The sequence below is a fragment of the Phocoena phocoena genome, chromosome 9 (assembly GCF_963924675.1).
Source record: "Phocoena phocoena chromosome 9, mPhoPho1.1, whole genome shotgun sequence".
NCBI lineage: Eukaryota > Metazoa > Chordata > Mammalia > Artiodactyla > Phocoenidae > Phocoena > Phocoena phocoena.
This window is the reverse complement of record NC_089227.1, coordinates 39,362,938-39,390,145: the sequence shown is the minus strand read 5'-3', so window position 1 is coordinate 39,390,145 and position 27,208 is coordinate 39,362,938. Positions and strand designations below refer to the sequence as shown.

At 36.9% G+C, this 27,208-nt stretch overlaps 1 protein-coding gene across 8 annotated transcripts in view; it reads right to left on the bottom strand.

Moving 5' to 3' along the window:
• Positions 1-27,208, bottom strand: part of ETV1 (ETS variant transcription factor 1) — a 91,747-nt gene that overhangs the window by 2,765 nt on the left and 61,774 nt on the right. For 7 of the 8 annotated variants that reach the window (XM_065883356.1, XM_065883358.1, XM_065883357.1 and 4 more), the window contains 5 exons: positions 13,459-13,526; position 12,714; positions 11,796-11,864; positions 8,123-8,292; positions 2,347-2,448 (listed from right to left, as the gene is read on the bottom strand). In XM_065883356.1, coding sequence (XP_065739428.1) covers positions 2,347-2,448; positions 8,123-8,292; positions 11,796-11,864; position 12,714; positions 13,459-13,526 — 410 coding nt within the window. The remainder of the gene's footprint in view (positions 1-2,346; positions 2,449-8,122; positions 8,293-11,795; positions 11,865-12,713; positions 12,715-13,458; positions 13,527-27,208) is intronic. The other variant, XM_065883362.1, reaches the window with a different exon arrangement.

Here is a 27,208-nt window from a genome sequence, read left to right as displayed (position 1 = left end):
CACAGAGTTTTAAGTTCATGAACAAGCGTGGTCAGATAAACACTTTCCCCATACATTAAAATATATAATTCTACATCAGAGTTTTCTTTTTTTAAAGGACTGCATAATTTTTCTCTGAATGACTATACTAGAACTTACTTAACCATTATGTTAATAGGTAAAGATAAGATGGCAGGACATTCTAAAAAGAGTGAAGCAATGAGAGAGTCACAGGTGTGTCAGAGAGTGGCAAGTAGAACGGCTCAACACGTGGAAGGAAGAATAAGTATATGTACGTCTGTAAAAATTGTCCAAAGTCTTGATTGTTGTGCTAGTTATAAGTAGACTTCAACTTTTGCATTTTTCACCTTTAAACGACCTGGTTTTCCTTATATCATATGCAATACCCCAAAAGGCCTGTGATGTACAACATTTTGCTCTCCTATATTAGCTGACAAATAAATGGTTGCTAATAGTTTCCTTTGGCAATTACAACCTAATAGAAAAAACGTGAGGAGCCACAACATTTTTCTTTGTTTTTTCAACATCTATGCTGTCATTTGACTATTTGATAGCATCTTGCCTTATTAATTTATTAAAGTAAGAGGTAAATAAATAGGATATGTGATAACTGTATAAATAAATAGGAACATGGAAGTGGTGGTATCAGTAATAAGCATAAGTTTGAACACCTTTGAGAATATTTAAGACCAGACATGTCATCCTGAAGATACCCCCTCAAATACTGTGTCTAAAACCTGAGGTATGATTAGACATTTTACGATACTTTTTAGCTCTCTGTGACAGCTCCATTTAGTAAGGGACTTACTGGTCAAGACACACAAGCTAAATATGCCTTGGATTCAGGGTGTGAGATGCATTCACAGCTACCATTTGTTGAAGACTTTTGCGCCAGGTACAATGCAAGTGTCTCAAGTACATTATTTCATTTAATAATCACAGCAGCTTCACGAGGTAAGAATACCACTGCTGAGTAGCAGAAGAATCTGTTCAAAAAAGGTGATCTAATGAGAAGGTAGCATGCAAACCAAAGTCATGACTGCATTTTGTGTAACACTGCCCAGGGGACCTGCAGAGCACCTACTGTGCCAGCCCACTTGATGTGCCCAATTAGGAAGATGGTGATGAAAACGAAAAGAATGGGGTGTACGTGAAAGGGGTTGGCTGCAAATGGGAGTGGTGGATGAGAGAAAGGGAGGAATTAAAAAAGCCTCCGGGGTTGAGATGGAGAAGACAGAGCAGATAGTAACTGGTTTTACATTTTGAAGGTGAGATTCAGGGAAATAGGAAGCAATTAAGAATCTAATTCAGCCTTATCTTTTAAGGATCTTCCAAGTTCTAACTTGCAGGCTGGCTAACTCCAGAGCACAGATTCCCTTTGGTCTAGAAAACTCAATGATGCTGTTTCCCTGTCTTCTAGTAAGTTTCATGGACCAACTGGTCTAGTTTTTCTTGGCAGAACCATGGTGACATAAAACTATGCCACAATCTGTAATATACGTCTGTGTCCCCCCAAATGAACAAAGGATGCATAATAAAACTAAAACGTAATATTCACGATGAATAAATCCTAAACGTTGTTCACAGTCAAGACTATTAGATCGAATACGCATGCAAGGCTGAAGGATGTAACAATAACAAATACCCACATGTTTTATCTTTATTTATTCGTTTATTCATTACCTTCTTCAAAAATTTTATATTTTGTTTCTAGGTGTAATTCATTTGTTTTATCTCACACCTTTAAAAAAAGCTACCTGGAAATATTAAGAGACACTCATTTGAAATAAAATAAATGTAACTTCATTATACCAATGAAATAAGATCAAATACTTATTTATTTATTTTTTTTTCAAATACTTATTTTTAATCAACGGTTTAAGATGTTAAGCTGTCAAGTAATGAAATCAGCCAAGAAAAAATGTTTTTCAGAATGAGAACAAGCAACGTTCTGAACGTTCTAAGAACCAGAACAAGAGGGAAAAGGTAATAATTCAGATAGTATTCAAAATTATATACTTGTGGAGAATGTAGCAAAATATCAACGACTTCTGGGGATATATGCTTGCCATATTAGTACGAAAACAACAGTTTTTCTACCAAACACAGGAAAGTGGGGACTTCCAGAAAGTCTACTACTTTGTATATGATATTATTACACATTTGTCTATAATGCCCACGCATTTATAAACAGAAAGGCTTGTAATAGCAAAACAAACAGCTAAGCATATGTTAAAGTGGGCGGAAACCTTGCTTCAGCAGTGTAATGACACGTGGCTTTAAAGTATGACACGCGGATGAATGCGCAACATTTCAATGAATTTTAATGCTGTATTAGCTGCTCACCTTTTGCATGATTCCTTTCTCATAATAATAGCGGAGTGAACGGCTAAGTTTATCATAGTTCATAGCTGGCCTGTTTTTCTGAATGCCCCAACGCCGGGCCACCTGCCACCAAAACAGAATTACATTGTAGTCTTAAGTATAAACTTAGCAACATATCTCATAAAAATTAGTTAATTCATTAATTACTTCCAAGCGCTCTAAAACACATCCAAATCAAAAACACAAAAGACACAAAAGCTATCATGATCTGCGTATCCTGCGTCCTGGTTTGCTTTTTAAACCAGGCCTTCAGCGATCACCCTGAAGTCGAGGCATGCTTCGCATTCTGAGGTACCCTGCTTTTTCCTTCTTATTTTTTCTTTTCAGATAAAATCTATAGATCAAGAGTGGCTTCGTGATCTCTTTGTAAAGGTGTTTCTGAGGTTATGATAAACCAAAGGAAAATAGATATCCTGCATGACGCTGAATAAAAGAGTGAACAAGTGGCACAGCGTGTACAGCAGAGGAAACAGTATACCAATTAGTAAGCTGAACTGCAAATAATTTTTATTGCCCGAAGCAGCATCAGGATAAAACTGTAGCCAATACTACACTGGGGAATTAAGCGTTCATATAAAGAACGGTAATCAGATGCTAAAAATAAGAAGGTCACCATGTATATGAGTCCACAGACAAAAATCTCTAAAGCAGAATATCCACTTTTGTTGTTTAGTGAACAATGTCCGAGCTTCAACAGAGCTTCAGCAAAACCTCCTTCCTCAACATATCTGTATCCCCTACCTCACCACTACCCTGGCTAGATGCAGCATTATCCAGAACAGGGTGGCCTGCTTCTATGACCCCAGCTAAAGTCACCTTCGCATTAATTTCCACTTTTGCTTCATCTGAGCAGAAATTGCAGCTGCCATGCATACCTAGGTAACCCTGAGACACCATTTTTAAATAGGGTTAGAGTTTTCCTTCATGTTCACAGAATTCCAAGTTGTTGCTACGTTTCCTTCATGTTCACAGAATTCCAAGTTGTTGCTACGTGTAATATACTAAAACAGAACGCTTTGCAAAGAGATCATTCTGTCTCTCTCTACCTCATTAATAACCTTTCTCCAGAGTTTTTTTTTTTCTCTTTTAAAAACACTGATCCTTGCTATTTTCTCTCTCACTAATTTCTACTTCCTGAATGAAGATACAATGTAATTTAGTCACATATATCAGTATAATTTTTTAAGAGCAGAGAGATGTAACGTCACAGGGACGTGACTATATATCAAAACAGAGTCACTGTGACAGGTACATCTTAAAGTTCCAAAGATAAACTTCGTTTTAATGTAAATGTTCTAAGCAATAGCAAAATGGGCTGATGGCAATAAGAAGTGAAAGCAATAATTTCTAAATAAAATGTCTTTTAAAAAGCTAACAATGGACATCAATGAATCTTTAATAGACATGACAACTGAACAGCCTGCGAACCTGGAGGGGATGTGAAAATACATTATTAGTATCTCCTGAAATTGAACAATTTCTGAACACTTATGCATTTGTAAATCATACTTTTCTAGAGGCTCACCAGGAGGCACCTAGAAAGTAAAATACCTGCAACACACTTCAAGACAACACAGTGGAAGTCTTTGGGGAGAGAAAGATGTTTTTTTAATACCATAAGCAGAGTTTGACTTTTATGATGCCAGTTAATTCTCAGCACCATGGGTATCAGTAGACATTTTAAAACAATCAAATTTATTCTTTTTTTTTCTTTTTTGCGGTACGCGCGCCTCTCACTGTTGTGGCCTCTCCCGTTGCAGAGCACAGGCTCTGGACGTGCAGGCTCAGCGGCCATGGCTCAGGGGCCCACCCGCTCTGCTGCATGTGGGATCCTCCCGGACCGGGGCATGAACCCGTGTCCCCTGCATCGGCAGGCGGACTCCCAACCACTGTGCCACCAGGGAAGCCCCCAAATTTATTCTTAGAGCTGTTTCAATATCACATTCATTATAAAGTTGAGGGAAATGGATACTCATATGCCTGAGAGATGCAGACAAGTTGTGCAAGATGAAGGAGTAAGATACAGAAATCTGTTGTACAGCACTGTTCCTATAGTTAATGATACTGGATTGAACGTGTAAAAATTTAATAAGAAGATAGATCCCATGTTGTGTTCCTATCATGATAAAAATTTTTTTAAAAGATTGCAACTTAAAATGAACAGATAACATAAATAATTTCCAGGATAGGTTAGACCATCCAACAACTAAGAAAGTCCACTCAGCCCTCACATATGACCCCATCAATCACCACTATATCCGGCGCCACTAAAAGCCAAGGTACCAAATGTAAAACAGATAGCTAGTGGGAAGCAGCTGCATAGCACAGGGAGATCTGCTCGATGCTTTGTGACCACCTAGAGGGGTGGGATAGGGAGGGTTGGAGGGAGACGCAAGAGGGAGGAGATATGGGGATATATGTATACATATAGCTGATTCACTTTGTTATACAGCAGAAACTGACACACCATTGTAAAGCAATTATACTACAATAAAGATGTAAAAAAAAAAAAAAAAAAAAAAAGCCAAGGTACCATTTTCAACATGGAGTGGGTACGATGATGGCAATACTTTCAGTAAATTCCTTTTAACACTCTTTCAAAAGAAAACTTTGGATGTTAATGAGGAGAGTGAAAAGATCTCTATAGCACTCTAGCATTTATCCTTATCACCAAATGAATTAAACAGGAAAATGCAATCGTTCAATTATTATTCAATTTATTTTTAAAATCACGCTTGAATATGCAACAGTAAACCTCGAAACCACAATCAGGGCCTGGCTATCAGACTTCTCGATAACTCTTCCAGCTCAACAAGCTTGCATATTAGCAGAAGACTTCTACTCTGCCTCCTACAGATGCTTCACTATGTCAATAACTGTTCCCTGGAACAATTCCCCAGAACCCATGATTAATTAAAAAATAACATCTCCTTATCTCGAATATCTCAAAAAGAGATGTTAAAGATTATGTGCTTGCTAAAGTTATCCAAACACACTGAGCAGATAATCAGCCACAAGACTGCAGTCTCACTCAGTATCATTTTAAACTGCAAGAGGAAATACAAAAAGCGGAACTCATGAGTAATTCCAACAAGGATGGCTTCAGAGCCACCTTTCATGAGCTGTGCTGTCACAGACCCTCAATTAACTGCTGTGTAGTTGAAAGAAGAGGGTGACCGTGGGCCACAGAGACTAAAGAAATTTCACAAACATTTTCCAAAGAAGAAACTTAAACATAAGCAGCACAGTCATTGCCTGATGGAAGCAATTGTAGCAGTGAGCAATGCAGCAATCAGAAATGGAATGTTTCATTTTGAACAAAGGGCCTTAGGAGACATTGAGCGCTTATTGCACAATTGCCGGGGAGTTAGGCTGACTCTGAATTCCCCTGTCCTTTTTTACTTTCTGAGTCTGATACAGAAAAGGTGTCTAAATGTTGGTTTGTTGTATGGAACAGAAATAATTGTATTCCTTCCCGGCATTAAAAAAAAAAAAATCACAGAAATTCACAATTTGATGTAACTTAATGGTCCCCTGGTCAAGTCTCCTATTCTACTTGTTCAAACATGATCAGCTTAAAAATCAACAATTGCTATATAAAGAACTTAATCACGTGTGCCTAAGTATTTTTACACTTCTGAGTGGATCAATAATCACAGACATAATTCAGTCAATTCCCCCATCTTAACAGATAGATGGCAAAAATAAAAATTCTGTTTCTGCTCACTTATTTTAACCACAGATGGACGGAAGTAATTGATATAAATCCCTGTTGAATGTCCTCAGTTCTAGCATGAACCAACGCTTGCAGAGATTATTAACATCTTTCACGAGGTGAAGAGCACACATTCCCATCATGTTAAAGGGCTTTCAAATTACTTTACGTTAAGTGTTTCTAGTCTCAATTTTTAGTGCTTCACATTTTTGCGGTTCTTTCACTTATATCATTTAAGTACACCTACATAAAAAATGAATTTCTTTTGACAGCCAAATTAAGTTTTAGATGCAATACAAACTTCAAACACCCAAACATTTAGCCTATACTCAATTGAATTTCTGATTTAACTTGAGCCCTCAAATGCTACCAGGGTATGGATGTAACCCGGAGTACACTTAATTGTACTAACCATCTCCCCTGATTTCATACTTTATTTAATACATATTCGAATCAGATAATCTCTTAAATCTTAATAAGTAATGTCACCTTATCTTCTGGAAATCAAATTAGGACACGTTATCTGATTATGATTAAATACATGGTCTCATAGAGCAGAAAATGCAAGATGTATAGGCCCATTAGCCTAGTCTAGGTTGTAGATGTCTAGTCTACGTGAAACTAATCACTTTGACTTAAAAAATAGCTGGATATCTCTCTCTGAATTTTTCGACTTTTCTGAGGTGTTTAGATCCTACAGCCAATATGATCAGTCATGGGCATGTTAGCTAAAAGTCTTCCATTGCTTTCTCAGCTAACGTAAACTGAAGTCAATTTTAACAGCAGCAGAAAAAGCATCTTTAATAAGACACAAACATTTCATATAAAAGTCACCGTTCTTTTGAGGTCCAAAATGCTATTCGGTAGGTTATGTTGTAATAATAATAGTAGGCTTGGGACTTCCCCAGTGGTCCAGTGGTAAGGAATCTGCCTGCCAATGAAGGGGACACGGGTCTGATCCCTGGTTGGGGAACTAAGATCCCACATGCCGTGGGGCAACTAAGCCCGTGTGCCACAACTATTGAGCTCACGCACCTCAACGAGAAAGAGAAATCCTGCATGCCACAACTAGAGAGAAACCCGAGCACAGCAACGAAGAGACCATCCCGTAATGAAAAGATCCTGCCTGCCTCAACAAAGATCCCATGGGCCGCAACCAAAAAAAGAAAAGAAAAAAAAAAAAAGTAGGCTTAAGCCTAAAGTTAGTCCTGGGCAGAATAAAAATTGAACTGAGAGGTTTTTCAGGAGAACACTCCATTGGTATGTGCATGGGGGAGGGTTGGAGGAAGTAAGACAGCTGAACAGAATGAAAGGTGTTCCATTTACCTGTATTCTCTCTATCCAGAGTCTTCTTAGGTATGGTGACATTTTAAACTTTATTCCTACCTTCCAAAGGAGCGTACACAGCCCAGCTGATTCAAAACAGATGTCACCAATAATCAAAGGGAAACAATGGTTGTACAGGTCTGTGTCTCCTAAGAAACACTTAAGGAGTAAGAATTTCCCACTGTGGCCCTTGTGTGCCTTTATTGCCCACAGCTAAGTCTCCCCTACACCCTCTTAACACATGACTTTGTTCTCTAAATGTTCCTCTCTAACCCTCTTGACAAAAATCAAGACTGTCCAAATAATAACTGCTAATTCTCAAGAACAATTCCTCCATACCCAAAACTAGTTGAACTTTGATAGACATCTCTCTTCCTCAAAGACCATCAAACGTGGCCAACTTAGACGCACCTTTAGAGACTTCCCAAGCCCTGCTCTCTTGAATAAAGGATTATGCTAATAATCCAGTTGATTTCCTTCGATTCCTGTAGGATGGTATGCAGCTGGAAAAAGCCTGCAACATATTCATGTCTTATTTTAAATACATTCCTGCTTTTTTTTTGGCTCACCTTTTAATTCACAATGTTTCCCTATAGTTTTAAAATTAAAAAATACTTCTTTGGCATATTAATCAAGTCTATGTTTCCTTATATTAGAACATATCTGATCTTCCTAAGTAGAATCTACTAAACTCACCTCTTCAGGCTCAATCAATTTAAATTCCATGCCTCTCCCAGTCCAGGCAATGAAATGGGAATTGGAAGGGTCGTCCAGAAGTGCTACCAAAAACTGCCAGAGCTGAAGTGATCCCCGCCGCTGGTACGTGGGTCCTTCCCGATACATTCCTGGCTCTTGCTTTATATCTCCTAAATTAAAAACATTTTAAGTTTCTATGATTAGCCATGATATTTACATAAAATTTATATTAAACCAATCACTAAAATGGTTACACCACAACCAATTTAAGGGTGTCTATGAAATATACTGTTACCATTAAATAGGGATTTAAAATAGGTAAAAGGGTGAATATAACCCAGGAATCTACAAATTTACACACAGCTGTATATATAAAGGTCACTGTAAATGCACAAAGGCCAGAATAAATCCATGGAGGTCATTTACTTATAAAAATGCTGCATAACTTTTTTTTTTTAGACACTATTTTAAAAACTGTAGTATCCGATCATACTTCTTGCCTTCATTGTTAATGCTATTACTTATTGCTCTAAGTAACAACGCAGAGGGAGTAATCAATTTTAAGCTCTGTGCATTTTATTTGCACAAATTAAATCCTGCAATTTATAAATACCTCATTGATCTGCACATGACAAACTAGTGAAAATTTTAATGCAAATACTTCAAAGCAAAGTTAATAGCATCTTAGACTCTGTGAGTTAAGTAAAAACTAGGACAATGTCATGGGTAATTCAGGGCATACTGGATTACCGGTATACCATCTTCCTTCCACACCTTCGCTGGCACTCTGCTTTCTCAACTGGCAGCAAATGAAAATTCTCTCATTTTTCCTTGTCTCTTGTTTGTATTGCACTTATTTGAGTTTAGCTTGCTATTCTTTTTCTAAAAGTCCAATTTTATAATGTTTATACACACACAAAAAAGAATACACCAGAGTTTTCTGTTATCTATATTTTTAAACAAGAAAGGTTTGTTTGTGCTACATTTATTTGTTATTCATACAAAGTGTAAAAAACTCTATTAAATAGATTACAGCAGCAGAGGTGTTAGTTTCCAATTCTTTGGAATATCTGGCCAGATATTTTGTTTTTACCAAAAAACAAACAAACCAAAAAAAAAAAAAACACAACTCAGTTTCATGACTACTGATTATTTACTTCTATCTCCAGCAAATTGTCTCAAATATATGTGGAATTAGTCACATTGGGGATTGAATGTCTAGGGCCCTACAAGCATATCACTATTAATGCATGAATTTCTCTCCTGCACTAAAGAAACAATTCAGACAGAATATATTTGAGCCGATTTTCTGACATTAAGTGTGAATTATAAACCAGACCAAATCATGAGCTTTTTAAAAATTTCCTTTGGTCAAGAGACAGAAATACACCTCTTAAAATAATTACAGAAAGAACACTTAAAAAACCTAAACCAGGGCTTCCCTGGTGGCGCAGTGGTTGAGAGTCCGCCTGCCGATGCAGGGGACACGGGTTCATCCCCGGTCCGGGAGGATCCCACATGCCGCGGAGCGGCTGGGCCCGTGAGCCATGGCCGCTGAGCCTGCGCGTCCGGAGCCTGTGCCTGTGCTCCGCGACGGGAGAGGCCACAACAGTGAGAGGCCCGCGTACCGCAAAAGAAAAACCTAAACCAAAACAAAATTATTCACTCAACAGCTGCTAAAAATCATTATGTTGTTTTGGTCTAAGCTATAAAATATAGAAGTGTCTCTTCATACTGATTTCAATGACAGGTTTATTTATCTCCGTTTTTCCTTCTGAGATTTAGAAATTTTCAGGGGGGTAACTGAGCAATTATGCAGATAGAGTGAAACACTGTCAGATTCAGATTTTCTAACCTTTAGATTTCTTCTGCCTATAAATGTGACTGACCATACTGGCCTTGTACAACGAAAAAATAACCCTTTGTTCTTCTTTCTTCTTGGTCTCTATTCCTTATAAAATGTAAGCCCAATACTATCTTCCCAAAAATATTTTCTTAGTATAAAATTGAGGAGTATTTCAAAGCCAAAGGGAAAATATAATCAAGACAGTTAGCTTCCCCAAACATGTAAGTGACTTAGACTTTGCCCTGTTAGATTATATCATAATCCTGTTTAGAGTTTTGAGCTATTTTCCTTCCTTACGTGCCCATACTAATTATCGCGATTTCTTAAGCTCACTAAGCATGAAAGAAACTGACGAAGGTCATGCCAAAAAGTAGACTTTATGCTTTATCTCAAGAGAAAAAGCTGGACTTTAAGGATTTTGATGCTCTGCGAATGATGCCAAAGAAAACAACACAGATCACACCTCTGAAACTCTAAGGTTAAAAGTAACATCTATTATAGAGTAAGGCTGAAAAAGTGATCCCTATTGGAGTTTAACCCTGTGACCTTGGCATGAATTTAGCAATGTAAAGGGAGGCTAAGGAAACAGATCTTCCCAAGACTTATATCACCCCTTCTGAAACGTCTACCTGTAGCGAAAGCCTGGGGAACACAGTAGACTTCAAGCAACTAATTAGAGACTGAGAAGCAATCTGCACATACACTTTGCTGTTTAAATAATGACAATTAAAAACTCCTGAGAGCTACCAGGCCATTACAGCCATGATCCCTAAAGTTTGTGCAATCAGCTAATCAGAGGGCCCCTGCTTGTTTCCTGTTAAACAATCAAAGCAGGAAATATGGAGACCACTCTGAAGAACCACTAAGTCAATCAACTGTTCACTTTTTACCCAAGCCTCTGGGTAGATGCTGACTGCTGCCACCCTTGTCAAGAAAAGAAGATTCTAACTTGACACCCCTTTCTAACGTGTGTGTGTGGGGTGATATTTTCATTTTCATTGCCACAGCAAGTGATATTAAAAGAGTGATGCAGGGCTTCCCTGGTGGCGCAGTGGTTGAGAGTCCACCTGCCGATGCAGGGGACACGGGTTCGGGCCCCGGTCCAGGAAGATCCCACATGCCACAGAGCGGCTGAGCCCGTGAGCCATGGCCGCTGAGCCTGCGTGTCCGGAGCCTGTGCTCCGCAACGGGAGAGGCCACAACAGTGAGAGGCCCGCGTACGGCAAAAAAAAAAAAAAAAAAAAAAAAAAAAAAAAAAAAGAGTGATGCTTTCCTAACTCCATCTGAAGCAATTACAAAGTAATGTCACATTAGTAATGAACATCTTCCCAGGGGAAAAACAAAAAAGGAGGACTCACAATCACTAACTAAATGGGCAGCTGTATTGTTCCTGTGTTCCATAATGCATCTTTTCGTGAACAATAAAAGGCAAGAGCCTGCATTAGTCATCCATGCATCCACAGTAGCATGCTTTCTCCTCTGCTTTGTTAATTACGGGATCAGCTCTCAATAAATCTCAAGCAACAAGCTGCATGTCCTCAGCCAGGCAATGGAAAGGGCCCCCTTATTCTACATAAAGCCCAGCAAGAATGACACTCTGTCTAACTCTAAAAATGGGATCTCTCATAGGACAAAAGAAGAAAGCTTCTTAATGGGCAAAGGAAAGGGAATTTATAAGAGGCAAAGTTTAGCGAGACTTGAGTGCATCGTAAGTGATGGGCATAAAGATCGTTAAGTAGCGATGTTGACTGTTTTCAGGAGAGGCGAAGGTGATCTCTCCTCGCCCTCTTACAGAAATCAAAACTTGATACACAATGAAAAACCTACCATCGAATTTCTCTGGGACAACACAGGTGTCATCATAAAACTGCCTGGGGCCCTTTTCAAACATGCAGCCTGTGGGGGGAAATGAAATACATTTACTCATGACAGAAACAACACTCACAAATAAATCAAAATATAACCATTAACGCAAAAACGGAGGTAGAAAAGGACTCTTCTACTTTTCCACTCCGTGACCTTGGACACATTATTTAACCTCTGTGCCTCAGTCTCCTCATCTATAAAATGGGAATGATAACAAAGCATCTACCTTATAGGGTTGTTGTGAGGATTACGTGATTTAATATATGCAACTTTAGAACACTGCCTAGCACATGGTAATACATGAGAGTTAGCAATTTATATTATTACTAACCAAAGCATAGAGTTTACGTAAACACTGGCAAACCTGGGATGTATAATGTATCATTTCCTTTTCCATTTTCTTCCAAGTTTTGTTATTCAACCAGATGAGAGGGAAATCAGAGTGAATTACTGCCATGTACCTTGCATTATGACCCTGATGAACTGAAACAGGTACGGTTTACCCCCTTACTTCTTTGGAGAAATATTTAGCTAGGTTAACTTTCTCATGTTTTCATCTTCAATAGCCAAGGCAGTTAAAAAAAACTTTCCTTTTTTGCTGTAACATAACTAAGTCCATAGGAAAAATGCAAAATAAATTGACAGCTTTTCACAATCATTTTCTCCCCCAAATATCTTTGACTGTGGCACCTTCATTTAATTGCTGTTATCTTTCATCACCAGGAAGAAATTTCCCATAGTTTAGTCACAGTTTTATTTCTCAAAAGTATTGGTCTCTGTGGTAGGTACATAATATTAAAAATAGCAACAATAATTATATTGCATTTGTGCAAAATTCTGGGCCTCACATTTTCTGGATTTACCATCTCATAATACTACCCTTTAAACATGGGGATTTACTTCTATTAATGTTATTTAAACAAAACAACCAATGCTGGACTCAACCTAGAAGGATGGATCTAAGTCATTCACTGAAGATACATAGTGTTGACATCAAGGACCATGCACGTAATTCTGGAAATACTTTAAAGGGGAGTCTATCCAGATAAGATCATTTTCATTCATTACTTTGCAGGTATCATGCCCATTAGAACAAAACTTTCCCCCCACGGTTACCATAACACATCCACAACAGAAAACTCCTTTTCTAAGTCTCTTCTGTGAAAGTCCATTCTTAACAATGACTTGTCCCAAAATGTAAAATCTAGGATATTTAAAGGTGACTGTATTTAAATCAACGGTGCTTTATTTCAAAACAATGACTTAGGTCTCTAAAGCAAAACTGAAAATTCCTAAAAGATACATTTCAGTAGAAAGCAGTAAGGTAAGGTGATCTTATAAAAGCACACGTTCTCTTTCAAAAGGATGTAGTTGCTGGCAAAAAAGAACAGAGAAGTCCACTTTTCAGCTGTTTATATGCACATGACTCATGTTAACAACCAAATATAAGAGATCATGACCTGAAAAATCTTCCTTTTACTTTAAAAAGAAAAGTTTAAAAATAATGCTTTAGTGGACATAAGTGATTTTCCCCATGTAATATAGTGATAATCTGACAGCATCCTTAGGATGTCCAATTATGTTGACAGGTATTTACAAGAATTTCAGTAGTGGAAAACTTAACTTCTGTTCTGCTGGGATGAGCCAGGAAGCCTTCTTGCCTCATATAAATGGAGTGGCAGCTAGGCACTTCTGCAAGAGGAAACAACAGTGGTCAAAGATGTCTGGAGCTGAAAATGTGCTGTTATCAGTGGACAGAGTGCAGAAAGGAAAAGTAACAGAAACTGACACGAGTCTCTTGAGGGGAACTTGTCAACACATAGTTAATGTTTCAGGCAGGGCCCACACAAGAAACTTAAGGATGAGAAGCATATCATGGTGGATACCGATTCTCCTGAACAGGCAGGTGAATTCAAAGTTTTACCCACCCCAACCTTAATAAAGTAAAGGTGGCTTTACCGGCAACCCTGCATAAATGTGACTGTGTCCTCAAACAGTGTCATGACTTAAAAAATATTTCAGGACATGTATGGAATAACTTTGTATACTCAATGTCATCCAAAGCAAAGATCAATAAAGGACTCATTCATAGTTTATTTCATGAACACTGGCTAGAGATTATTATGAGAAGACGAAATTGTTATATCTCTTAAAATTACTCCAGCCTAGTAAGGTGACTGCTCTTTTTTCTTCAGATAGAAACAAGACTGGTTTTTCATTTTGTTAAGCCCACAGGTCAGATTCAAATCCAGTGAGGCTATAAAAGAGAAATCCAACAACTTTTTAGCAAACACCATTGTTACCTTAAGAGTGAGGCCTTGCCTGTGTGACCAAGTTAACTCATCCCTGAGAAAATCAACTTGGTTAATGGTTAAACTTGAGTCATAGTGATGGTTGTGTATCTAATGTGTTTAGTAGCTTTAGATATGGAGAAAAGGAAAGATATATAGATTAGGAGACAAAAGATTAAAATTCAAGTCCTTCGTTTACTACTAATAAAGCTACATGACTTTAGATAAGCCATTTTGTGTCTAAGTTTATATAAAACAAAGGGTTGGGTGAGATGTTATCTGAGTCTGTTATCGTCCCTAGTTATTTAACTCTGAATATAGAAGTTCACTCACATACCCAGAGGTCTATTCATGGTGAAGAGAGTGTAGTTTCAACCTCAAGACCCTCTACTTGCAAGAGCCCTACTGAAATCCTATGCCTAATTTTGTATATGTCATTTCCTTTTCCTTTTCTTTCAGAGGGTTCCCCAAATTTTATAAGTTTTAGGTACCAAAAACCTGGGCCCAACCCTACATATAACATATATAGGTTCCACAGGAATATATACACATGTGATTAAGTTGATTCTACCTTCTGTATGTATTACTTAAGTTTTTAAAACAACATGTACAAAAATAAATGTATAAAATATATATGACAAGTGTGCTATTTAATATAAGAATATATCTTCCTTTCCACCACTTGTAGTAAGTACTTAACTTCTGAACAAGTAATAACATTTAAATGAATGGGAATCCAAAGGCCCTTATCTCTCTTTAACTATCCATCTACAGACTTTCATGCTGTAATAGATAATGAGCACTGTTTAGCCCAGATGTCATTCTTTCTTGGTCTGGAATGTTCCATTTTTAAAGTCTACCTGATGTTCTAAAATTTTTTCTAGTGATAAATATCAACCAAAATATGAGATATTATTTCACAGAAAAAAGCTTATCTTATGTGGTTTTAGTCAAAAATAGCTTAATGGCGATCCCTAATAGCAGTAACGTTGAAAAGTACATGGCAATCGATAGCTTACAAGCCGAAAATAGTGTAAAACTCATTTTCAAACACTTTATTACATTGCGCCTTCTTTATATAAAGTATTATGTAGTATGTAATTCTGACCCTACAGGGTTAAACCGTGCTTTCTGATATCAGTGCTTACAATAGGGTTGCAGTGGAGTTGATCTTCTGGGTTAACAAATGATTAGCAATGCATTTTATCCCAACTCCTTAACCAAAGGTACTTCAAATTAATTTTTCATGTTATTTTGATTTATTACCAAGGCGTAAGTTCCCTCAGGCAGCTGGGCCTGGAAAGGAGAGTGTTAATGACTCTGCCATCAGCTCCGCAGCTGCTTAGAGGCAAGCATTTTGTTGTACCAATGTTGACACCCTGCCACAAAATACTTTTACTGACTGCTGCCCAGCTGGAGTGTGGCTGTAAAAACAGCTGGCTGGCTCTGGAGGCAGCTAGGAAATGTATAGGTTAAACTCTATTATATATTTAGCGTGACTAAATGTAGTTTCCTCCCCAAAGGGGGAGAAAAAGCGGAAGAAAGAAAATGCGAGCGTTTCTGAGAAACCCACTATTCAAAGTTGAAGGGTCGGCTTATAAAAGTGCCCTAACATCATATGAAATAATCATAATCCTGGAAAACTAGACATTTGACATCAAAGATAGGCTTCGATGGATAATTTCACTAATACTCGTGTCTATTGAACTAGCTGATTTATTGGTTTCTGTTGTACTTACTCTGTAATATTATTCATAAATTCTACTTATTATTCTATGACATTTAAAGTATACTGATTTAAAATTCATCATAAATCAATGACATAAAATATGGCTAATGCCGCAGCCTCCAGTACGTTTCCAAAGGCTCAACTTGTGGCCTAAGTTCCAAACAAAAAAGCACTGAACAGCAATTTAGAAAAAAATGCATACACGAGAATATATTTGTGATTATGCTAGTTCTTAATACTGTTGATTACACCCCAGAGTAAATAAAATTAACATCTAGCTCTTGAAATTGAGACACTTGGCCAGCATCGTTTAAGTCCAGTCTATCTTTAAAATCGGTACCCTCTGTATGGTCCAGAGAAGCCTGAAAAAAATATGGCTAAGAGAAGCTTATTCCCCTAAAGTAACTAAAGTCATGTTATCCTAAAGCGATATCAGTTAATTTATGACCATCAGAGTGGGTCAGACTCTAATCAAATTGTAGAAACATTTCCAAAGTGATTATTCAATCAAATGACTAACATGGTTAATTAGGAGCCATAAACGTTGCTCTGAAGTTCATCAAAGTAATGACTTGCCCAGAAAAATTACTGCTAATTAAATTGCCTGCTGCTTTCATTTCTACCTTATCTAATAAAAAATCCAACCAATGAAGTTTGGCATTACATTTTAACTTTTGCTAAATGCTCAACTCAGATCCAAACTAGCTAAGTGGCGACTTCAAAGGGAAATGTTTTGTAGCAGGGAATGGAGGCATTTCATACGTATTCGTTTATGTTTATCCATGAAATAAAACTTACATAATTCAGTGACAACAATAAGCTGCAGTTTATCCTATTCACAAACGTTAAGATGAGAGCATATTTACACTGTCTTAATATGCATCCATAATTATAATCTTAGGATCATTACATTAGTACAGCAGTGATTACAAACATTCACCTTGTCATCTAAGAGACCTGGTTTTGAATCTCAGTTCTGATATTTTATGGGAGTATAACATTTTGTTAGTTATTTAACACCTCTTAACTCTCAACCTCCACATCTGTAAAATGGGAATAACAGTGATTTCCTTCAAAGGGTTTCTGGAAGACCATATGGAGTAAGCCACGGGCAACATTCTGCCCACTTTCTGCTAACACTCAGGATTCAATATAAGGTACTTATTATTAACAGAATCCACTTTTAAGTGAACCTCACAAGTATTTAAACTGTGTGAATCACCGTACTTAAAACTAGAAATAATTACATATCAAAATTATTTTTGTAACTTAATTTGCCATTCTTAAATCATGTATCTATTGAGATGGTTAACATTGCTTATTCGTGTACTTATTCAGTAACATTCTTCATAAATCTATTAACCTATGATATTTAAAATATATTGATTTTAAATTCATTATGAATTTATAAGGTTTAAGTGAGAAGCTCCATTATATTTTCAAAATATTTGGAGGTACCTCTTTTGAGCTTCTTTTTACAGTATTACTCCCTGATATTTGATGCTAAATGGCTTTAGTCTAAAAAGTTTTAAATTCAATCTGTAAATTGAATTATGTATATTTAATTTAGGGTAAAGGATTGTTTTTTATTATTTGGAAACTTATGGATCAAAGAGCTCTTCAGCATGACCTTAGGACGGGGCCAAATCAGCTTGCAGAAACTAAACTGCCTATAATTTGTCACAGATGAGTTCATGGTGATGAAAGCTGATCTAATATGCTGCAAAAATTCAAAGCAGCAAAGCACTGTTGTCATTTTAATGCGCTAGTCATAGTCACTGTGGCGGAAGTTAAGAAGAAGTAAACTAACACACTAAACTACCTGATTTGATTAGTCTTCACCTTTAGTAACGCAGTTAAAATTTCCTTTAAATTAAGATAAGCAAGTATGAAACTAAAAAGCTGTTTCTTGACTTGCATTTTAAAACTGTATTGGGAAACATAATACTGATTTGGGAAGCTTTACCAAAGGTCTGCCCACAAAGTGCAGTTTTGAAGTTGCTAGGCACTTTTCCGATTTGCATATGCGTTGCCCCATATACAGGATGAAGTTTCTTCTTCAGGGCATGGTTTGCCTAAAGTTTCTAGGAGCTATAACAGGCCGGATCAGAGAGAAACTATTTGCCACAGTTGTATGGGACATCCCTATGATTTGTTGAAATTCTTTGTTATCAAATAGTGTACGAAGCTGAAAACACTTCAGATTGTAAACTCTAAATAAGGGGGAAAAAACACCTTTCTTTCATTTGATGCTTCTAGTTAAATTCCTGGAGAAACAATCAGTGTGATAACTTAATTAAGCATTCAAATCTCTGAGAGTAAATGAGAAATCCCAGTAAAATAGAAATAAGTTCGATGTTGTATTTTAATGTGATTTTGCTTTCATGTGAGTGTACACTGCAGAGATGGATTGACTACACACTTAACTAACTCCTTGAGGAGGTGATGTAACAAGATCAAGTCCACCTAAACTTGTTTATGGTATAATGATGATGGCGGAAATTAAAACTCCAGGGCCAAAATGTGTGTGTCAACATACATCTGAAATTAACAGGTACTTGGTGAAAAATGTGCTTGTGTGTGTGTGTGTGTGTATTTCAATGTAAACACAGAAGTTTAAACAAGTTTTCAAAGACATTTATTTATCATCTAAACAAATACTGAGCTGTACCAAGAACTAATGGTATCAATCTCATTCAAGAAAGAAGAGCATTATGACAGATCTTGCCTAAGTTTTGTCTTTCTTAAACTTAAGTTTTTTGTTTCTTCTCATTTCCTGGCAAATTCAGTTTAATGTTTAAAATCCAAAGGTTTTCCAGAGTGCATAAATAAATGAGCTTCATAAAGATGTATTTAAATGCACAGGTCTTCACATACATACTAGTGTAGCATCCTTGTACTCTGCATTTCTACTTGCCACATGAAGAGATTTCGTGTAACTAATCAAGAAAATATATTTTATAAAGTGTTCTAAAAAGGATGCTAACATGAGGATTTTTTTTTACACCCATACAAGCTATTTATAGAACAAACCTGAAAGTAATTAACTCTAAAAAATAAGGCCCAGTATTAATATGTCTGAATTCAAGTGTGAAGGCTTTAAGTCAAGTTTTATAAGATCTATCTGTTGTCAGTCACAAAAGCTCTATATAAATATAACAACTTAGTCACTGAAACATGTAAAGAAGGCAGAAAAGTTGGAGGTGGCTGAAATCTTAAGAGAGTGATGCATTTGGTAGTACTTCATTCACACTTAGATGGGAGCTTTGTCATTAGGATTTTTAGTAAACTGTGAATATGAATAATGTAAAATCTGCAGAGATATTTCTTTTGCCACAGATCAGATGTACTGAATCTACTGTTGACAGACTTTGAGGACAGAAAGAGAACTATGTCAGTCTTTGTATGCCTAGAATAGTGCTTGCAAAACCTTAAAAAAGAAAAAAAAAGTAACACAGTTATCTGCATTCAGATGCTTTTAAAACTTAAAGGCTATATAACCTAAAACAACAGCATAGAATTTTACCTAAGAAACCACAAACTTCTCTTGTAAGCATCTGGGTTTTTTGGCTTTTTTTTTTTTTTGCAGGGGACAGTATCCTACGCAAATAACCACCACATTCAAAGAGGATTAGCTTATTATGATCTAGTTGGCTCACAGTTTTACAAGTTTTACAAGCCTGTGGAGGTTTCAGTAAGTTAGAGTTGAAAATAAAGTTGCAATGATAGGAAACACAATTGCACAAAATAAGCACAATTTTAACTTTGACTACTTATTAGATATTATTGCACTCTGACAATTAACGGAAGTTTAAAAATATATATGAGAAAAGATGCCATTAGTTGCCAAAGCGGGCCACAAAAAAAATTTTGAAGTGGGGGAATTTTTCATGATGAGCTTCAATACTGAATTGTTCCCTTTCTGGAACCTACACAATTTGAAACAAATACATCATGAATTGCTTTGTCCTCTCACTCATTTTTCCTTGGATCACCTCAATATTCAGATGATTTAGTCTCCTTGCTTTAAACATGAATAACACTAGCAGTAAGCTCAGTATGACTGTTTCACTACGTCAGAAACAGCATAATTGTACACTATCTTGCTGGCTATGCACAATATGATTGTTTTCTGTTTGTTTTGTTTTTTTGCGGTACGTGGGCCTCTCACTGTTGGGGCCTCTCCCGTTGCGGAAAACAGGCTCCGGGACGCGCGGGCTCAGCGGCCACGGCTCACGGGCCCAGCCGCTCCGCGGCATGTGGGATCTTCCCGGACCGGGGCACGAACCCGTGTGCCCTGCATCGGCAGGCGGACTCTCAACCACTGCGCCGCCAGGGAAGCCCCAATATGATTGTTTTAACATAAGAATATCTCTCTTATTTTGTCTTATCCTTTAGCACTGAAGTGTATTTATAAATATTACAATAGTGGCACCTCATTCAAGAGCTAGCAACAGTCTGAGGAAATCTCTAGAAGTTAAGATAAAATCATATCAACAGAAATCCTTATTCTAATTGCCTAGACCCCTAACACTATATTAGCAATTTTACAAACATAGTCATATTTAATCCTCACAAAAACACAAAAGGTATAGGAATTATTTTCTCCTTTCCATGAATGAGGAAACTGAGGACAAAAGAGGTAACAAAACATGCTCAAAATGACATTAGTAGTAAATAGGTAACAGGTCCAGGATTCAGTATAATGTTTCAGTGTCATACCAAGTGGGTGGTTTTATTTTTTAATGCTAAGAATAACAAAAACATGTGGATGAAAACAGTGAACTGTGAGGGCCCACACACTGCAAAGAAGGGTTAGCAGAATGGAATGTTCAAAGATACTTTTCTAAACTTAAGAGAATAGTAAATAAATCATAATGATATATGCGTGTCATTCTTTCAGTTTTGCCTTGCTTTGTTTTTCACATGTGTTTTTGAATAGCTATCTTTGTAAAATTTTCAAGACTGTATTAGAAGCAATTAAATAGAAAATTTACACACATGTACACACATGATAAAATCCATAATCTATTTAATCTGAAAAAAATTCCTTGAAAAGATTTCAATTAAGTTATGCCTACGTTAGGTAAAAATATTTTATGAAATAAAAAGTCTCCCTTTAAACTATTAAATAGTTAAGTCACTTAAGTATAGAGATCCTTTAAGTGTAAAATATTCTATAACAATATTCTAAACCTAAAACATATACACTCAGATATATACTTGTAAAAAATAAATATTTATCTTCCCTCTCTTGTTCACGTTTATGAAACACACACACAGAGGGAGAAATCCAAATGCGCATCCTTAAACTGTCTCATTTAATTGCAAATCTTAGTTGCACATATGAAAACAGTTGTATGTTCATCTCACCCACTCGCAATAAGCAGTTCTGGGCCTAAGCATCCTGGTTGTTTTCTTTAAAAAGAAACTAAAAATCCTACACTAAAAAAGTACACCCCCCTCCCCATTCTAATTCCCTTTTTTCATGCTAGTTCAACTCACAAGCAGATTATCCCTCCCTTCCCCCTTTCCTGCCTGTAAAATCCCAGTTAGACAAACACTGTGTGGCTGAAATGACATATTTGAATGGAATTCAGACCCACCAGTTCCTGTTTATGTTTCTGATTTGAGAATGTTGCCTTCTCATTCACTATACATTAGGAACACTGCAAGGCCATAAATAGTGTCAGGTTACATGCAGGCAGGACCAATGAGCATTAATCATTACTTCCAGTCAACTGGCAAAAGCAGCAGCTGATGGAACACTATACCCTTCAGCTCTGTATAAATGGACATTCCAGAGAGTAAAGAGTGTGTGTGTGTGTGTGTGTGTGTGTGTGTGTGTGTGTGTGTGTGTCCTTTCAGTCTCCATTTTATGAATGAAACTCCAGGCTCTATAAGAGTCCATTCATGGAAGAGAAATGCTTACAGGGCTCTGCCCCTAGGGATCAATCAGTCATGGGTAAAACTGATATGATTGGTTTAAGACAGCCTTCAGCCTTCCATTACTGACTTAAAATACAGTCCCTGTCCATTTGACCTGTGTTAATGCATAAAGAGTAAATCCAGACCATAGTCTCAATTCTCAAATCAAATCACTAGCCAGTGCCACTTACTGTAACTGTAGATTTAGAGCATACTGAAGTATTTCTTAGAAAAACTGATATAGTGGACCAAAGTACTGTTTGGGGAGATTTGCTATTTTAACCCAGAACTGAATGAGGAAAACTCATATGAGATCTGCTAAGCAATAAAAAGCAAAGTCAAAGTGTGAGCTCTATTATAATAACAAAATCAATTAGGAAGCATCGCCGTCACTTGTCATAATTTAAGCACCTAAATATCAGAGATTAAGTGATCTACTAGTCCACAAATCACGCACTGAGAAAAAGAAAATTATATTTGGATTCTAGAGAAACAGGTAAGATGTTAATTTTTTCTGAAGGATCAATAGCTCATTCCTTTAAATTCCCAAGTGATTCTCCACTTGAAAATTTTGGAGCAATGGTTTCAAAGTTAGGAGGGCAAAAAATCAGCTGCCATGTTTTAGGAGAAACTGTGGCCAATAAGCAAATGATGCTTAGTAATGGAGTAGGGCCAAGGCTTGGCCTGTGGGAGTGTTAAACAGCAGGTACAAAAAGCCAAAGTTCATGGAACCATAATCATCACTGCGCTGGAAATTACTAAAGATGGTAATGCTTAAAAATATCCAGAGTTTTTAGGAGGGAAGAAAACTATTTATGAGCAATTATGGGAATGAGTTGTAAAGAGTCAGTCCAATACCAAACACTGTTAAAACATATAATGGGTTTTATCAGCCATCTGTAACTTGGTCCTTGACTCCAGAGGGAAGAAAATACTTTTCTCTTCCAGTGACCTGAAGCCATATTGGGAAATGGCTGCAGTCAACAATCCCTGAATATATCTCTAACTGATTTCTCATAGGATCTTTGCTATGCCTATAGAAGAAGGAATGAGGAGAAACATGAAAAATGCATGGTCTTTGGTTTCAAATGTGTGCAAGATTTTCTACTATGGCGTTATAATTTAATATTTATCTTCCAATTTCTAATATCTGGCTAATAAAATGATAGAGAATAAATCAAGTTACTACCATATTTAACTTTAAACTAAAGTTAAACTAAAATTAAAATACTTGACACAGCCAGGAGGGGAGATGATAAGGAATCCTATAATCTATCATCCAGAGAAAACATGGAACAGAGAAAGACCACTGAAGAGTCAACGTACATTCAATTATTAATTCTTAAATAACATTCTCTTTTTTTGGCTTTAAAAATTTCAGTATTCTTTTAAGAATTAGTTTTTAAGGCGGTTCAAAGATATGTAAGTACAAGTGATGAAGTAAAGCTTAATATTTCTAAATGTTTTTATTTCATATTTTTAAAAATTAAAGTCATAATTATCAGTCATGGGGCCTTCCATTTCAGAAATGAAGAAGCTAGTTTATGGCAAGCCTGGAAGTTCAAAATAAATATCAGTAGCCTTTACTTCTCTTTTCTCTGTTCCATCTACCTTTAATGAGCATTTTTCAACAGTTTCCTTTTGTCATCACTGCATTCCTTGTATTTCTTGAACAATATTTCTGGTTGTTTACTTATGTATAACTCAATTGTTCAGAAGACATATAAGAACATTTATTATAAAATATATGAGGTTAGTTTCCCTAAAATATATATCCCCTCTTAAAAAGTAAATAATAAGAAATCATTAAAAAATAATATATCCTGATGACAGAATCTCTGAGCTATTACTACAGGAGTAGTAGTAACAATCATAGTAGTAACAGTTTAGAAATAAACTACTGAGTACATCTTGCCTTCTGAATTTTGGTGTTTTTTGGTTTTTGTTTTTTTGTAATTTTGTGCAAGTTGAGCCAGTTGATTGAGGCCCTGACAAATCATCTCCAAACACATAAAGCACTATTTACTCATATTTCCATGTGGCTGCAGAAAACAAGTACGTTTTTCTTGCTCTATTATCTACTGATTTCATCCTATAACTTTAACCTTCAAACCATATTCTAAATTCTGCAAGGGGAATCCCAAGCAACGCTCACTAAGAGCAGCATTAGGAATTACTTCACTATCTTCTCTGCTATTTAAGATGAGTACCCATCAACACAGCAAAACACAGAATAACATTGACAACATAAAAATCTTCTCTCACCACTTCAGAAACGCAAAACTATTTAACTGTTACGACTACATTGCCAGCTTGGCCCTATGTGAGTACCAGATATATTTGTCAGCTCTCACAGATGAAAGTTAAACGTATTCCTAGTTTTAACATACTTAACATGAGCTAAGTATTGTGCATCTATTTTATCATTTCTCTGCCTACAAATTATTTTTCTACATGCTAAGTACAGATAATTACTCTCTAAATTTGAAGGTTTGTCTATTGGCCTTCATCAAAGTCCTAAGGTGATGAAGTATATGGAAACTTGGAAAGGGTTGCTAGGATTTAAAAATGAAAGATAGAAAAGGCCCGTCTTATTTTTCCAAATGTAAGCTTTCCTTATATGTTCTTTTGTTTGTTTTGTTTTTTAATTTTTTGGCCATCCCACACAGTATGTGGGATCTTAGTTCCCCAACCAGGGATCGAACCCTCGCCCTCTGCAGTGGAAGTGTGGAGTTCCAACCACTGGACGGCCAGGGAGGTCCTGTATCTGTTTTAGATACTGCAGTCCTTCATAAGCTTTCTGCTGAAAAATAGCTTCAGCTGACAAAAGTTTGAAAATGACTCTTATAGTTAAATTTTAAGCCATCAAGCTATCAAGTGTTTTAACAGAGAGTGAAGTCCAATAAGAAAGAAGGCTCAGACAAACTCAAAGTTTATATAATCAATCAAAGAATTTTCGAGCTGGCTAGGCCATCAATTTGATACTTTTCCTTCTAATAATTGTTCAGCCTTTTCCAGAAGAACTATTAGGAAAAGTTACTTCTCTGACAATCTCAATGTTTGATAATGTTTATGGTGTATTTTTAAAAAGGAAATAGAACACATTTTAATCTGAAATATCATTTGAAGTTTTATATTTTCCTGCCTTACAACAGTGAGCACCTAACAGAATAAAATCTGGGGACTGTCTAATGTGAAATAAATACCCCCAAATTAGGAAAAGCACACCTTAAGTTTTAATGCAAATGCTTTCTTTGCCCTGGGTCACATAGAGCTTTTAAAAGACATAGGCAGGGCTTCCCTGGTGGCACAGTGGTTGAGAGTCCGCCTGCCGATGCAGGGGATGCGGGCTCGTGCCCCGGTTCAGGAAGATCCCACATGCCGCGGAGCGGCTGGGTCTGTGAGCCACGGCCGCTGAGCCTGTGCGTCCAGAGCCTGTGCTCCGCAGCGGGAGGGGCCACAACAGTGAGAGGCCCGCGTACCGAAAAGACATAGGCAAATACTCATTCTAAGAATTAGAGAAAAGGGTCTAACAAATTGTAGATTAAAGTACTTTATTTTGGACAATTATATAGAAAGATAGGCTGTGGACTGTGCGCTAAACTAAGAATAAGAAAACCTTTGTTCTGGTTTTGGCTGTTTCACAAAACACCTTTGTAACTGACGGTAAGTTAACTTGAATGAGCCTCGGACATTTTATCTGTATAATAGGGCGTAAAGAAGGAATGTGAATTAGGTGATACCCCAGCGCTTTCATGAGTTTAAAGATTTATGATTCTATGAAACAGCTGTTTGTGTCAATTTCCCAATTGAAAATAATGCTAACATTTACTACCACATAAATGCGACATGCCTCCAAACTGAAAGAAGGCCTCATCAGTACCAGGACTCATGGCCCTAAAAAACACAATTAAAAAGTACAGAAACTTTTTCTTCAGAAAACATGACGTCAGCTTTCTCCCTTACCCTCTACAACTACTTCCTCCTCTCCCGAAGCTCCAAGCACACGCTTTCCCCCTTCTTCTTATTTCAGAAACCTTATTCTGTCCCTGAAAGTTCTCTTTCCCCTCTTCCTTCCCAGCTCCTAGCTTAAACTGCTCCACCACAGGGCTGGGAAGTACCTTTTAAACTAATTAAAGTAATAGAATAGGTGCTGAGTGTTAAAAACACCTTATTAATGTATCACCCCCTCCAATCAACTCCTAGGTTAAGATTTTTAAGACACCCCAAAATGCAAAGGAACGTAATAGCATTAAATGATGGTACTGCAAGAACAGTGCAGGGATGAACCTGAAACCCACCAAGTAGCATATTCATTCTCCTCCCTCTCTAAGGCAGTCCTGGAAACAAACGAATAGAAAGTCAGGTTTGCAATGAATGAGACTGTGTCATCTTTAACTTAGCATTCTTTTCACTTATAGGACTGATGTGATTAATTGGGACACTTTTTTTCTTCAATTCTAAATTGGTTGATACTTTAAAATATAATACGTACTCTGTCTGAATAGGAAAGCAGTACGTAAGCACTGTTGAAGGACAAAGCACTTTACAGACAAAATAAATATTGCCTATAATAGCACCACGCATATATAACCACAGTATTTATGTCCTGAGTCTTATTTTGCATAAGTCGGGCTTTAAACTTATAATTTTTTTTACTCAATAGTCTCATTTCACTAAATATTTTTTGAAACCTGACTTCTAATGGCTGCATAGTATTTCTGTTATTGGCAGCCATAACTTACATTACCATTCAATTCCTCTGTAATATTCCTCCCCCCGCTAAACATTCATCCTGCATCTCCCCTTCCTTAAGATAATTTTCTGAGAGTGAAAATACCTACTAATCAAAGCACATGAACATTGTGTGCTGATATTTTCTTGAGTCAAACTTTAGTTTCATGTGCCCACCACCCTCCTAAAAATACTACCCGAAGCTATCCAAAACAAAAACAAAAGACGAATCAACGAACACATACAATTCTAATAAAATATGTTGTTGTGAGTATCTAAAATATTTACCTCATTGGGCATTTTGAATCTGCAAAACCTCATATGCAAGCATGAAAATGGGAAAATAACCACGATTTTATGAAAATGGAGCATTGCATCCATATGAAGCGCACAATGCTTAGTCAACGCGTTTTACATAGTCACTTGGCCATAGGGGCAAAAGAGAGGAAACAGGTTGGATTCAAGACAAACCAACCAACCAACAAAAAACCTGTGTCCTGCTTTATGCAGCACTATTAGGCTAAAGAAGCAGAGGAGGAAAACAACAATAATAGATGCAACTGGACTGCTGAGAACTTAATATCATATAATCATGATCGCACTGTACTGGTTCACCAAATTGGCCCTAAATATCAATTTTTTTTATCTCCTCAGTGTCTTCTGATCCAAGATTTGTCCCTTTTCCTGAATAA